A 12,508-nucleotide genomic window follows, 5' to 3' on the forward strand; every position below is an offset into this window, starting at 1 on the left:
GGTCGTGATCCCAGTGTTGTGGAACTGAGTCCTGCATCAGGCTCTGCACTGAGCTCTGTGCTGAGTGTGGAGCCTGCTTAACGTTCTCTTTCCCCCTCTGCCCTTCTCCATCTCACACAGGTGTGTACACACATGCTCAATCAATCATTCAATCAATCAATACATGCCTGTGACCAATTCTGTTTTTCCTAAACTCTGAGGGAACAGAGCCTGAGGTATACTACTGCTTTGCTGAACTGCATACAAGTGTACATTACAAAGCTAATATGGTTTGGCACAAAATTGAGTTTCAGAATAAAATTAGGAAGAACAAAATCTAAAAGTTATATAAACAAAAGCTCTCATTTTTTATAAAGTATATTTAAGGATCATTCTGCTGAAGATTCAATTTAAGGTTTCCTTGGGAGAAGCAGGGAGGAAACAGAATACCAGTACCTCGCCAGTAATTAGTGTTGCACACTTAATGTTCATTTATTTACTATTAATAGTTTTAAAAGTTCTGTACTGGGATGTTTAAAAGAAAACTTTTCCCAAATCAAAATAAATCTGATCAGAGCTTGGCGGGGGGGGGGGGGGGGGGGGGGAACTATAGCTGAATGCAGGACTATTTTTAAAATAAAAAAATTTTTTTACTGGGTTTCCTTCTTGAAAAATAAGTATTTTTGTTAAAAAATAATTGAACAGAGGCATATGGGTGGGTCAATTGGTTGAGTGTCCAACTCCTGATTTTGGCTTAGGTCATGATCTCACAGTTTCATAAGATCAAGCCCTACACTGGGCTCTGTGCTGACAGCATGAAGCCTTCTCTCCCTCCCTCTCTCTGCCCTCCCCTGCTCTCTCTCAAACATTAAAAAAAAAAAACTGAAAATAGTAATAACTGAGCAAATACACGTTTGCTCTGAGATGCAGTTTTCAAATTAGAATCTCCTATTTAACTAAATGTGTAAAGCTCTGTCCTTTGTTATAATTTTCCTTCTTTATAGAAGAAGAAGGAAACATTTATCGTTCTTCCTAGTTTTTCTAATGCCAATGTTATTTCTTATAACTGTAAGATACGGGGTAAAATAATGCTTTGGAAGAATGTTTAATAGAGAATTAAAATAAAAAAGTAATAAAAAAATGAGAATGCATGAGCCTAAACTGATAAAAATCAATGAATACAGAACTACACGGGAGAGCAGGAAAAGCTCTTGCTTACAAGAGGGCTACAACCAAAACAGAGGGGAGCAAAAGGAATGAGAGGTTAGAAAATCACCACTTGGCAACCATCACAGCTGTTAAGTGATTTGGGTAAATTCACTGGATGTTGAAACTAATGAATAAATCTGATAAAAAGCAGATTATTTACACACTTCCAAAGGTGCTCCTATAGGATAATTTTTAATGATAAGGATCAAACAGTAACTTTATGTTGGAAAACCTGGCAGACACCACTTTAACCAAGGGACTGGAGTTGGCAGTGCCAATAGTGGAACAAATCAACATCAGGTGAAGGATACTCCTTACTATTCCAGACAAAAATGTATAACCTGAACCCAAAAGAAAACTTCAGACAAGCCCAAAATGAGGAATATTCTAAAAAATTTCAAAATATTTTAAAAATTTGAAATGTATAAAAAGCAAAGATAGACTTAGGAACTATTCCAGATTAAAGGACACTAGAGAGATACAACCCAACATAACACTTTAGCTCCAATTCTGGATCAGATTTTTTTTCTTGCTATAGACATTATGGGTACAATTGGCAAAGTCTGAAGGAGATCTGTTGGTCAGATAACAGTATTTTGTCACTAATCTGCTGATTTTAACAAATATACTGCAGTCATATGGAATAATATCCTTGTTTTTATAAAATATGCACTAAAATATCTAGGGGCAATGGATGTCACATCTGTAACTTATTTTAAGTTAAAAAATTTAAGAGAAAATGATAAAGCATATTTGGTAAAATGTTAACACTGGGGAATCTGGGTGGAGGAATAAGAGGAATTTTTAGCTTTTTTCTACATTTGTCACTAGAATGTGTATCACATACAGAATACATACACAGAATAGTATCCTTGCAGTTTTCCTATAAGTCTGAAATCACATCAAAAGTAAAAGGAATATTAAGAAAAATTTATACATTTTATTATGGTTACATGTAAGACAAGATTGCACCAACTTATCTATACTCAAAACCTCCCTTAAGTTTCCAACTAACCTGATCATGGTCCTGAGGGAAAAACAACATTGCGTAAAGGTCTCTTCTCTCCCACTTCTCAGACAGCCTTACATCCAAATTATTCAAAGTAACTTTTCCCAAACAGAGTCAAGACTTTTTTTTTTTTTTTCAAACTAACTTCATGAGCTATAGAACCATAATCATCATGTCTTTAGGGAAACAGAATTAAGAGTTCATCCATAAGAATAAAGTATCAAAATGACTTCACTCAAAATCAGAATGTTTCAAGCAGCCAGACTCTGAACTTTACCACAGTGCAAAAGCAGCCACAGACAGTATGTAAATGAATGAGCATGGCTGTGTTCCCAAAAATCTTTACAAAAACAAGCAGTGGGACAGACATAGCCAAGCCATGATTTAGATTAAAGGACCTATCCAGTAATAACAAAATGGACTACTAATAAGCTTTAGACCATTTTTGCCTTTTACTAAGTCTGATACTTGTAAAACAAATTTTGGGGTGCCTAAGCGACCCAGTTGGTTGAGAGGCCAACTCTTGATTTTGGATCAGGTCATGATCTCACGACTTGTGGGTTCAAGCCCCACACGGTGCTCCCCACTAGCAGTGTGGAGCCTGCTGTCTGGGATTCTCTCTCTCTTCCCCTCTGCTCTGCCCCGCACGCACGTACTCTCTCTCTCTCTTTCAAAATAAGTAAATAAACTTAAAAAAAAAAAAAAACTTTCAATGTAGCAGTATCTAAGATTGCTTCTTTGGGGGCAATTCTAAATTTTAAAGGAGGGGCGTCTGGGTGGCTCAGTTAGTTAAGCATCCACCTTGGGCTCAGGTCATGATCTCATGGTTCACGGGTTGGAGCCCCGTGTCAGACTCTGTGCTTACAGCTCAGAGCCTGGAGCCTGCTTCAGTTTCTGTGTCTCCCTCTCTTTCTGCCCCTTCCTGCTTGTGCTTTGTCTCTCTCTCTCAAAAATAAATAAATGTTAAAAAAAAATGTATTTTAAAGGAAAGGGTAATATTGATCCTTATGGATACAGAATAATCTCTACGAAAGATTTTGAAATTTATTACAGAAACCCAGGGTACATAATTTCATTTTGAAATGTTGCATAGCAGATTCCACATAGGATATCAGTTACAGACTGAATTTCCAAGTAGTGACTTAAACGTTTTCAGCTGAGTAACCCTATGTTTTATTTAAACTTTCTGTAAAGAGTTTAATGCTTAACTTTCTAGGCAAATAATATGTTTGTTGAATTAAAGATAGTCTTGACATAAACATGAAGAAGAGTATTATTAAGAATAGTCCAACTTATCACATGTACAGAATGGTGCCCCTAAATCATCTAAACCAGGTGTAACTGTAACTACCCAGATTTCATTATAAGGAGAGATGCATATCCTGCAGTCTAAGTGTTTACAAGAGAGGCTCTGGAATCACTAGCCATCATAATCTACTGGGTGTTTAACTGCCAAATTCACAGGAACCTTACCTCTTCTTCTCATGATCCAAATGAATGAGGATTTTCCAGTCAAGTTATAATCAATCACCACTTATAACCAACTGTTTTGCCCTGTGAAGTCTAGGGTATATTTTCAGCATGAGGGGTGATGTACAGTAATTCCTTTTGCAAATAGAAATATATGCACATGTCCCTGCTGAAAATGTAGCCCGATAAATTTGCACGTGAAAATACATGCTCATGTGTAGTAGCAATGTGTTAGGTGATGTTTCTTGTTTAGGTCTACTTTAGGAGTCAAAATGTGCAAGCCCTGTGGAGCCATGGCAGCAGTCCTGTGTATAGAGGTATAGAAAAAGTAGCTCACTTAATCCTTTCTCGCCAGGAGTCGGGATTTTCCCGGAACGACATCCATTGTCGGCAATGGACGCACCAAAATAACGCCGGCGCCAGTGAGTTAACCACCTCTGTCCTCTTTTCACCTATTATATTTTTCATGCATCATCCAACTTCCCAACCATCTTCCTGTTTCTTCACAGAATGCACGCTAGGTTCTCGTTTTTCTTCAGCACGAAGTTGAAAATGGAGTTGAGAAAAGGAGACACATGGTCAGCTGGTGATGTTAACAAGCTCCTTGCTGCCCTGAGAAGCTAGATGGAAATGGTTCAAGTTACAAGGGGGATCATCATCAGATCTGGGAGGACAAAGAGTAATTCATGAAGCTTCATTCCCTTCCCTCCCACCCTCTTTCATTTACTGATGATCCCTATGGTCTGCCTTCACAGCAAAAATCAAGATTAAGGATCTGAAGCAACCTCTTTCAGTTCTTCACTCCATCCAATGTGTAGAAAGGCCAAGTGGAACACATGTCCAACAATGTTACAGTGGCCCCAGAAGGTCAGGGAAGCTTGGAGTGGCTAACATAACCACAATCTTAGAGTAATGCTTTTTTTAGTACGATCTTGGAATTAACATCAGCAACTAACCCAGTGCTTGGCAATAGGTGCTTAATAAAGGTTGGTTGAATAAGACATTGTCTTTTCTGCCAACGTCTACTTGAATACATAGGTGGAAGTCAGACAGAAGTAGTTAACTCTTTCAATGCCGGGATAGTATGGGTATGGTGTAATCACATCAAGTCCATGCGTTTATCTAAAACATGTTCAAATTATGGGTTTCTGATTTCAATGTTCTGATTAAATGCTGGCTAAAGTTCTTTCTTTCTCTTTCTCTCTTTCTTTCTTTCTTTTTTTCTTGACAACCATAATAAGAGTTTTGGAATTAGAATCATGGTAAATGTTAAACAGAATGATAGATGAATTAAGAGCCCCAGCACCAATGTGTAACAAAACATCACAGTTCAGTCAAGTGACAACATTTCTCAGTCATGCAATTCTAGGTGAGTAATGATTCCAGAGCAAACTAAAGTTTGAAGAAAGAAAATCTCATTCAATGGCTTCCTTGATGCTAAGAATCAGGATACATCCAAAGTATGAAAGTTAAGAAGGATATATTTTAAGTATGAATAAAATTTTGAGCCTCAAGTCAAAAGGATCATCAAGCTACATAGTGCTATGCAACTGCTTTGATCTTTCAGACAGGAGGAACGAGGACAAGCAGGGGAAGAAATAATTTGGTAGGACTCAAAAACGTCTAGAGTGTGACTTTAAATGACCAGTTACAGCTAACTGAGTTAAGGATATCCCAGAGAGTAATTCATACCACTACCATTACAATAAAAAACTACCATGGAGAGAAACGAAAGTATTACTTTTTCCAGGTTTTAAGAAGAGACAGGTTTTTAAAGAAATGATGCTTAAATCTCATTTTTTTAAACTTATGTCAACCAGAGATTTATCAGGCAAAAGTGAACTACTGGGTCTGCCACCCCATTCTCACTCTGTAAAACTATGTCTGTAAGGCCTTTTCTATGCCCATTCGAGTACAGGTCTCCATTTCCACCTTCCTTATGAAGCCAGTCATGCCACAGGCTGTACTAGCCTCCAAACTCAAGAGGGACTTCTTCCACACTCCTGTGCCCTCACAAAGCAGGCCTTAAATGAAGGTCCACCCACGTGACCATCCCAGCATTTCTTTCTTTTAACTGCAATTCTGGTTCCTGCAGTTCACGTGTTGTATCATAAGCAGATTTACTATGAATTCTTCCTTTTAGGTTTATAAAAAGGAAGGATTTCACAAGGTTTATTAATAAGGTTGAGTAACGATAAACTCTAAGTGCTGCAAGAGTCGCAAACAGGTCAACGAGAACTGAAACCACACCATACTTAAAGAAGAGTCTCAACACAGCAAATTACAAATGCCGGAAGTAAGAATAGTGCACAACCAATCAACTACTCCTTTTGTTCAGTGTGAGGTCAGTTCCATATGGGTCAAATCGCAGGATCTAATGGGTGAGTTTTGTAATCATAATTGGGGACAGGTAGGATTCAGTTGTCCATCTTACTGCAAATAAACCTGTACTGCTGGTTTATCTGGTTGCTTCACTGCTGACAGAAGAAAGGAAGAGAAAAATAGAAGCTAGGAAGTAACCTGTTCCCACAGGGTCCTCAAGACCTGAATCCCAGATACAGATCACTTACAATCAAAATGTATCACATCTCTCCTAGGCTCATCCTGTTATTCACTTCTGTGTTTATCCAAGACCCAGACTGAGTTTTCTGCAAAGCAAACCCTGTACAACTTGCTACGTTCTTTAATGACAGATTACGTTACGTACGTATTAGGCATAAGGGTTCCACACCTCTCTATTTTCCTCTAGATAACGTCTTTTGACCAAAGAAGTAGGCATTTAAAGGCAGGCCTATTTCAGAAACAATAATGGAACTGAACACCAACTAGCTCCATATAAAGTTGTTTTACTGGAATAGATATTTGTTTTCAATCATTTTTGATAAGTTGCTGAATTACCTTGGTTTTCCAGTTATAGTTAATTTTTAAAAATTAATTTCTAGTTAATCCAATATATTAATTTCCAATTACTTTAAACACTGACTTTTTTTCTTACATACATTCTTACAAAGAATTTTCAAATGTAGAATCATATGTTTGTAACTCAATGTATTTCTGGTTTTGGTTTTAATGTAAGGTGCACTTAAATAACTGAAGTCACTGGGGCACCTGGGTGGCTCAGTTGGTTAAGCGTCCAACTTCAGTTCAGGTCATGATCTCACTGTTGGTGAGTTTGAGCCCCACATTGGGCTCTATGTGATCAGCCGGGAGCCTGGAGCCTGCTTCGGATTCTGTGTCTCCCTCTCTCTCTGTCCTTCCCCCACTTGTACTGTCTCTGTCTCTCAAAAAATGAGTAAATGTTTAAAAAACTACAAAAAAAAAAAAAAAAAAAAAAAAAACTGAAGTCACTGCTGCGATATGCTTTTCTAAATGAAGAAAAGGGGATATCTGTATATTAGTTTGGCTGGTATATCTCTTGCCAAGGTTTAAAAGATTTGAGACATTTGTAATTAGTTATCAGTAAGAGAGATGGTACTCCATTTTTCAAATATATGTATAGCTAGAAAAGTAGGTAATTCAACTTAAGATTTGTGGAACGCTAGACCTGAGTAATTCAGGTTAAAATAAACAGAAATGTTTCCTTACCTTTAGGTCTTTCCAACTATCCAGGAGCTTGGTGGCCAAATCACTTATATCTACTGTTTTATCTGGCTGTTCCTGGCTCCTCTCACTCTCCACATCAGATACACCCTCCTCTTCATCTTGGGATGGTGTTTCCTCAGCAATAGTTTCTTCCAGTTTCGTGCCATTGCCCTCTTTAGGCTCTATTTCAGCATCAGCCTCTGGTTCAGATATGGGTAGCTTACTGGCTTCCATGGCAATTTCACTCTCAACTTTAGACTCAGGCAGCTGTTGTGTGAGTAGCTGTTGTGACTGTAACTCTTCCTCGTCTTCTACAGGGACGTGTTCTAACTGGTCAAGGTCCTCTTTGCCATCCTTGCCTTCCAGCTCACTGGTAGCATCAGATATTGCACTGTCCATGCTATTTTCACTTATAATTTTAAGTCTGCGAAACATGAGCTTCTTGGGGGTATCTGTGTCAGCTTCTGTGCTTAGCTTGGTGGAAGGATCAGGAGTGTTGAGTGGTGTGTGAGCACGTGACGTATTCTCACTTGAATACCCATCTCCTTCACTCAACGGAGGAATGGCAGTTTTGGTCTGAGACCAGCGTTGGATAATTGGAAGTACTTTGCTTTCCTCCAACATATTTTTAGTAGGAATGGGTAAGTGTTCCAAAGTCTTTATAATCTGATTAAACACAATAAAAAAAAATCTCATCACTTTACACAGTTGACTTTTCAAACCTCTGGATGGGACTCAGATCATTTTTGCAAGAGCAGCGGGGTTTCTTTACTGTCTTATTCAGACCAAAGTCTCTATAACTACAGAAGGATTTAAATGTCATAATATTATTTTCCTCCAGAAAGGAAAGAAAACTGTTTTAAGACTGACCAGCAAAAATAAAAATGTGGGCAGGTAACTGCTCACAATATTAAAGAGGACCAATTAATATCCTCCACCAGTGCTTCTCAAACCTGAGATTAAAAAAAAAAAAAAAATACACACACACACACACACACATATATATATATATACACACACACATATATACATATACACATAATATATACATATATGTGTGTGTGTATGTATATGTATGTGTATATACACACACACACGTATATATACATACGCTAGTGGACCTCATCCTGTGTATCTTTTTCTAAAAAGTTTCCCAAATGACTGTAATATAGGCTTGGGAACTATGCAACAACATATATTTAAATGATGTCTCACATACACACACAAAACAATGCAGATATTACTTACCTCGTTTAGCTTTTGATAAATAGCTATCTAACAAAATGAGACTCTCTCTTCAGAGATAATCATCCCCTCCATCCGGAAATCCAAGAATTTCTTCTAAAGTACTCCCTAATGTAGTCCTACAGAAACCCCAAGGATAGGGAGTTCCCCTCCACTTGCTCGATAGGATGCTGCCCAATTCATAAATCATTTAATAAAGTCAACTAGATCTTGAAGGAAGAAAGGAAGGAAGGAAAGAAAGGAGGAAGGGAGGGAGGAAGAGAGAAAGAAACCAACCAACCAACCCACCCACCTACCCCAAGTCCTCCTCAACTTCTACTTATTGCCAAATCTCCTGGGAGAAGAATGGAGGCAAGATAACCACTTATTTGCTTATTCCTGATGTTTTTAAAAGTGTATTATTTGGTATCTATCTCTCTCTCTCTCTCTCTCTCTCTCTCTCTCTATCTCTATACGTAACATGCAACACTTTGGTATTATATTAAAAAGAACTACACTTAGACTAGGTTAAAAAATATTGCTTATTTCATGGGGAGGTATAAACATCACAACTCCACTAACAATGCTGCAGTGAACATTTATTTAGATCTTTAAAACACTTATTGACTCCTCAAAATGTTCTTACTCTGGTATCCAGAATTCAGCTCTTCACTAATTTTTTAGAACACCAGAATTTAAGTTTCATATGGCTTCCTATCTGTTTAAAACTATGGCTTTAGCAACGAACTGGATCTTTCACTCAACTATGATATTATATTTTGCTCTTGCAGTTCCCAACTACACAATATCAACTATAGGGATTCTATAGCCATAGGGCAAACTCACTACTAGCAAGTTTTAAGTAAAGGTTATAGTTACAAGAATGATACTAAGATAATAAAATTATTTAATACCAGTAGTAAATATAGTGCTAGATTCATTACCACTGATATCATCGCTCAACCTAAGTAATCTATATAGTGGTTTTAAAAAACAAGCAAGTTGAATGTGAACTGACCTCTTCTTGAAGCTTCTGGTTACTTTCCCGGCCATCACCTAGCTCTGCCATCCAGATCCACAACAAAGACAGCCCATGACGTTCCAGAAAGGACTTCAGGCAAGACTGTGAATGCGTGTTCTTCCATGGGGGAAGGGAAGCAAGATGCAGGGTATTGGGATGGGGTTGGGGTGGGTTGGGGTAGGAAATACCAAACACAGCATTAAAAAGGGTCCACAAAGAGGAATAAAATTTTTGTTTATATTCACAAAACACCCAGAAACTTTGTTTTGATTGATGCAAAATAAAAGTGTACAAAAAATAAACGGTTTAAAGTTAGATGCCCCACCACAAACTCAGAGATAAAAAACAAATTAGTATCAAAGAGCTCACCTGTATGAGCTCAAGACAGGTAAGTTTCTGCTCCAAAGTTTCAATTCTAACCATTAGCCGGGATAAGCTGAGCACCTGGTTTTTATCAGAGAGACCCTCACCATTCTCCATCAGAGCTTCTAGCTCTCCATCCACCTGCCACAGCAAAGAAAAATATCTTGTTATAAAAACAACAAAAACAACAAACCCCACTAATCTAAGAATCAAACAGCCTAAAAAAGATGCTCAACTTTGTCAGTAATAGGGAAAATGCAATTAGACCCAGAGTGAGAAAACATGTTAAATTTACTAGATTAACCCAGGAAAAAAAAAATTAAGAAGTCTGATAATATCAAGTCTAGGCAAAGATGTGGATCAAAAGGCACTTTATGCACTGCTGATGAAAGTATAAATTAGTATGATCAATTTGAAAAGCATTTCATTCTCTCATCAAATATTTACCAACTACTTATTATATGTCAAATATAATCCTGGGTGCTAAAGACATTGCAATGAAGCAAAACAAAAGTCTGCCCTTTTTGGGAGACAAACAACAAATTGTTAGGTGAAAAGTATGCCGGAAAAAAATAAAGCACTGGCTTCAAAAATAAATATTTGTATCCCCTATGCCTAGCACTGCACACCTAAGAATAAACCCTAGAGAAACCTCTCCACATGTGTACTCAAAGAGTCAAAACAATGTTCACTGCACGGCCCTTATAATAGCAAAAAACTACCAACAATGCAAACATCTGTGGCCAGGTTGTATAAACCAGCATGTTCATACAACGGATCATTCTACCACACTGAAAGGAATAAAGTGCAGCCAAATGCAACAACATTCATCAATCCTATAAACATAATGTTGTATGAAAAAACTTCCAGATTACATGCTGTATGAATCTGTTTTTGTAAGCCTCAGAAACAAAAATTTTATAGATGCATGTCTGCAAAATTAATTTTAAAAAGGCAATGGAGGTAAGACACAATTCCAAACACTGGTGTTCTCCAGGGGCTAAGCAGGGAGCAAGAAGCAGAGACGTTCTTTTATAATTATACCTTATAACTTACATCTATTCTCTGCGTGTTTCAAATATTACATTTAAATAATGGGGGAACAACAACATATCAACCTACCAACAGTTGTTTTCCAGCTGTGTTATATAAGGTATAAAGATGGCTTACAGAACTTACTCTGGGGGAGATAAAATTAATTCATGCGAAAACAAACAATGAAGCATTAAATGTAAATGTTAAAAACCTAGAGGCCTAAGAAGGAAGGCATCGGTTTAGAATTGAGTCACCAGAAGGGGACTCACAGAAGCAGGGTTAGCAGGAGGTAAGATAAAGGGGAGAGTGAAGTAGAGGGAAAATCATGAACACAGGGAAATGGGAAATGGAAAATTAGGATAGTGCCTAGCTCCACCTGGCTGGAGTAGACAATGCGTGTGGTGAGGAAGTGAGAAAAGCCTCATTTAAAGGAAGGCTTGTTAGATCGGAAGATCTCAGAGGTGATATAAAAAAATCTGGATTTGATGTGACTTAGCAAGAGAGCTCTATTACTGAATCCAAAAAAAGGGGAATAATCTGATTGAAATGGAATTTGAGAATAATTAGTGGAGCAATAACAGAACAAAATTTACACAAGATAGCGACCGATGCAGAAGAGATACAAAGATGGCATTAAACTGACATGGCCTAAGATGAAAGAAGTCCAGAATGTGCTGATAGACGAAAGCAAATCTGAAAGAAAAGAATCTTGAGGAAATTTTCTGTTACGTAACTTTTAATCATCTCAATTTTAGGCAATGCACTGAACATTTCCTTTTTATATGATACCACAAACTTCACATAATGGTGAAGAACAAAAATAAGTAAGAAAACATGAGATGCTATCTGTGAGATGAAGAAATGTCAATTCATTTTTTCCCTTCCAAATGCACATTTAAAGCTCCTTTCTCATTTCCAGTATCATTTATGTTTTGAACAGATTAAGTATTTACACAGAAAAATCAATTTATAGTTAAATATTAATCCAAGACCATTTCCTTGAGGATGTTTTTCTCCTGTATATCCTAAATATAGAACTTCCTATGTCCCAAACTCTAGAGGATTAGAGCAGGAAAGACAAAGGGCTTTAAAATTACACTTTCCGGGGCACTCGGGTGGCTCAGTCGGTTAAGCGTCCAACTCTTGGTTTCGGCTCAGGTCATGAACTCAGTTTGTGAGTTCGAGCCCTGCACCGGGCTCCGCGCTGATGGTGCAGAGCCTACTTGGGATTCTCTCTCCACCTCTCCCTGCCCCTCCCCTGTTCACTCTCCTTGTCTCTCTCAAAAATAAATAAACTTAAAAAGACAAAAAAAATTAAATGAAATTCCACATCCCCCCCCTCCCAATGCAACAACCAGAACCTCACTTTGGACAGAGTTTCAGATGCAAATACTACTGGACTAAGCGATGGGGTTTTCTTTTCATATTTAGGCATGAAAGGATTCTATAACTCTGAACATTTAAGAGACAAAATGGAGCATTTTGCTTCATTGTTTGTTTTTACATAAATTAATTTTATTTTTCATTTAATAAACATTTATCGAATAGATACTATACCATAGAAAGCTCCACTGGGATATAAAAACAGTAGCAGTCTTATCTTAAGGAAATAAACA

At 37.6% G+C, this 12,508-nt stretch overlaps 1 protein-coding gene across 2 annotated transcripts in view; it reads right to left on the reverse strand.

Annotated features, from left to right (window-relative positions):
• Window positions 1–12,508, reverse strand: part of SETD2 (SET domain containing 2, histone lysine methyltransferase) — a 127,149-nt gene that overhangs the window by 57,369 nt on the left and 57,272 nt on the right. For both annotated transcript variants that reach the window (XM_045049437.1, XM_045049427.1), the window contains exons 10-12: window positions 9,864–9,998; window positions 9,492–9,611; window positions 7,253–7,915 (exon numbers count right to left, since the gene is read on the reverse strand). In XM_045049437.1, the coding sequence (XP_044905372.1) occupies window positions 7,253–7,915; window positions 9,492–9,611; window positions 9,864–9,998 (918 nt within the window). The remainder of the gene's footprint in view (window positions 1–7,252; window positions 7,916–9,491; window positions 9,612–9,863; window positions 9,999–12,508) is intronic.

Source organism: Felis catus, chromosome A2 (genome assembly GCF_018350175.1).
Source record: "Felis catus isolate Fca126 chromosome A2, F.catus_Fca126_mat1.0, whole genome shotgun sequence".
Classification (NCBI taxonomy): domain Eukaryota; kingdom Metazoa; phylum Chordata; class Mammalia; order Carnivora; family Felidae; genus Felis; species Felis catus.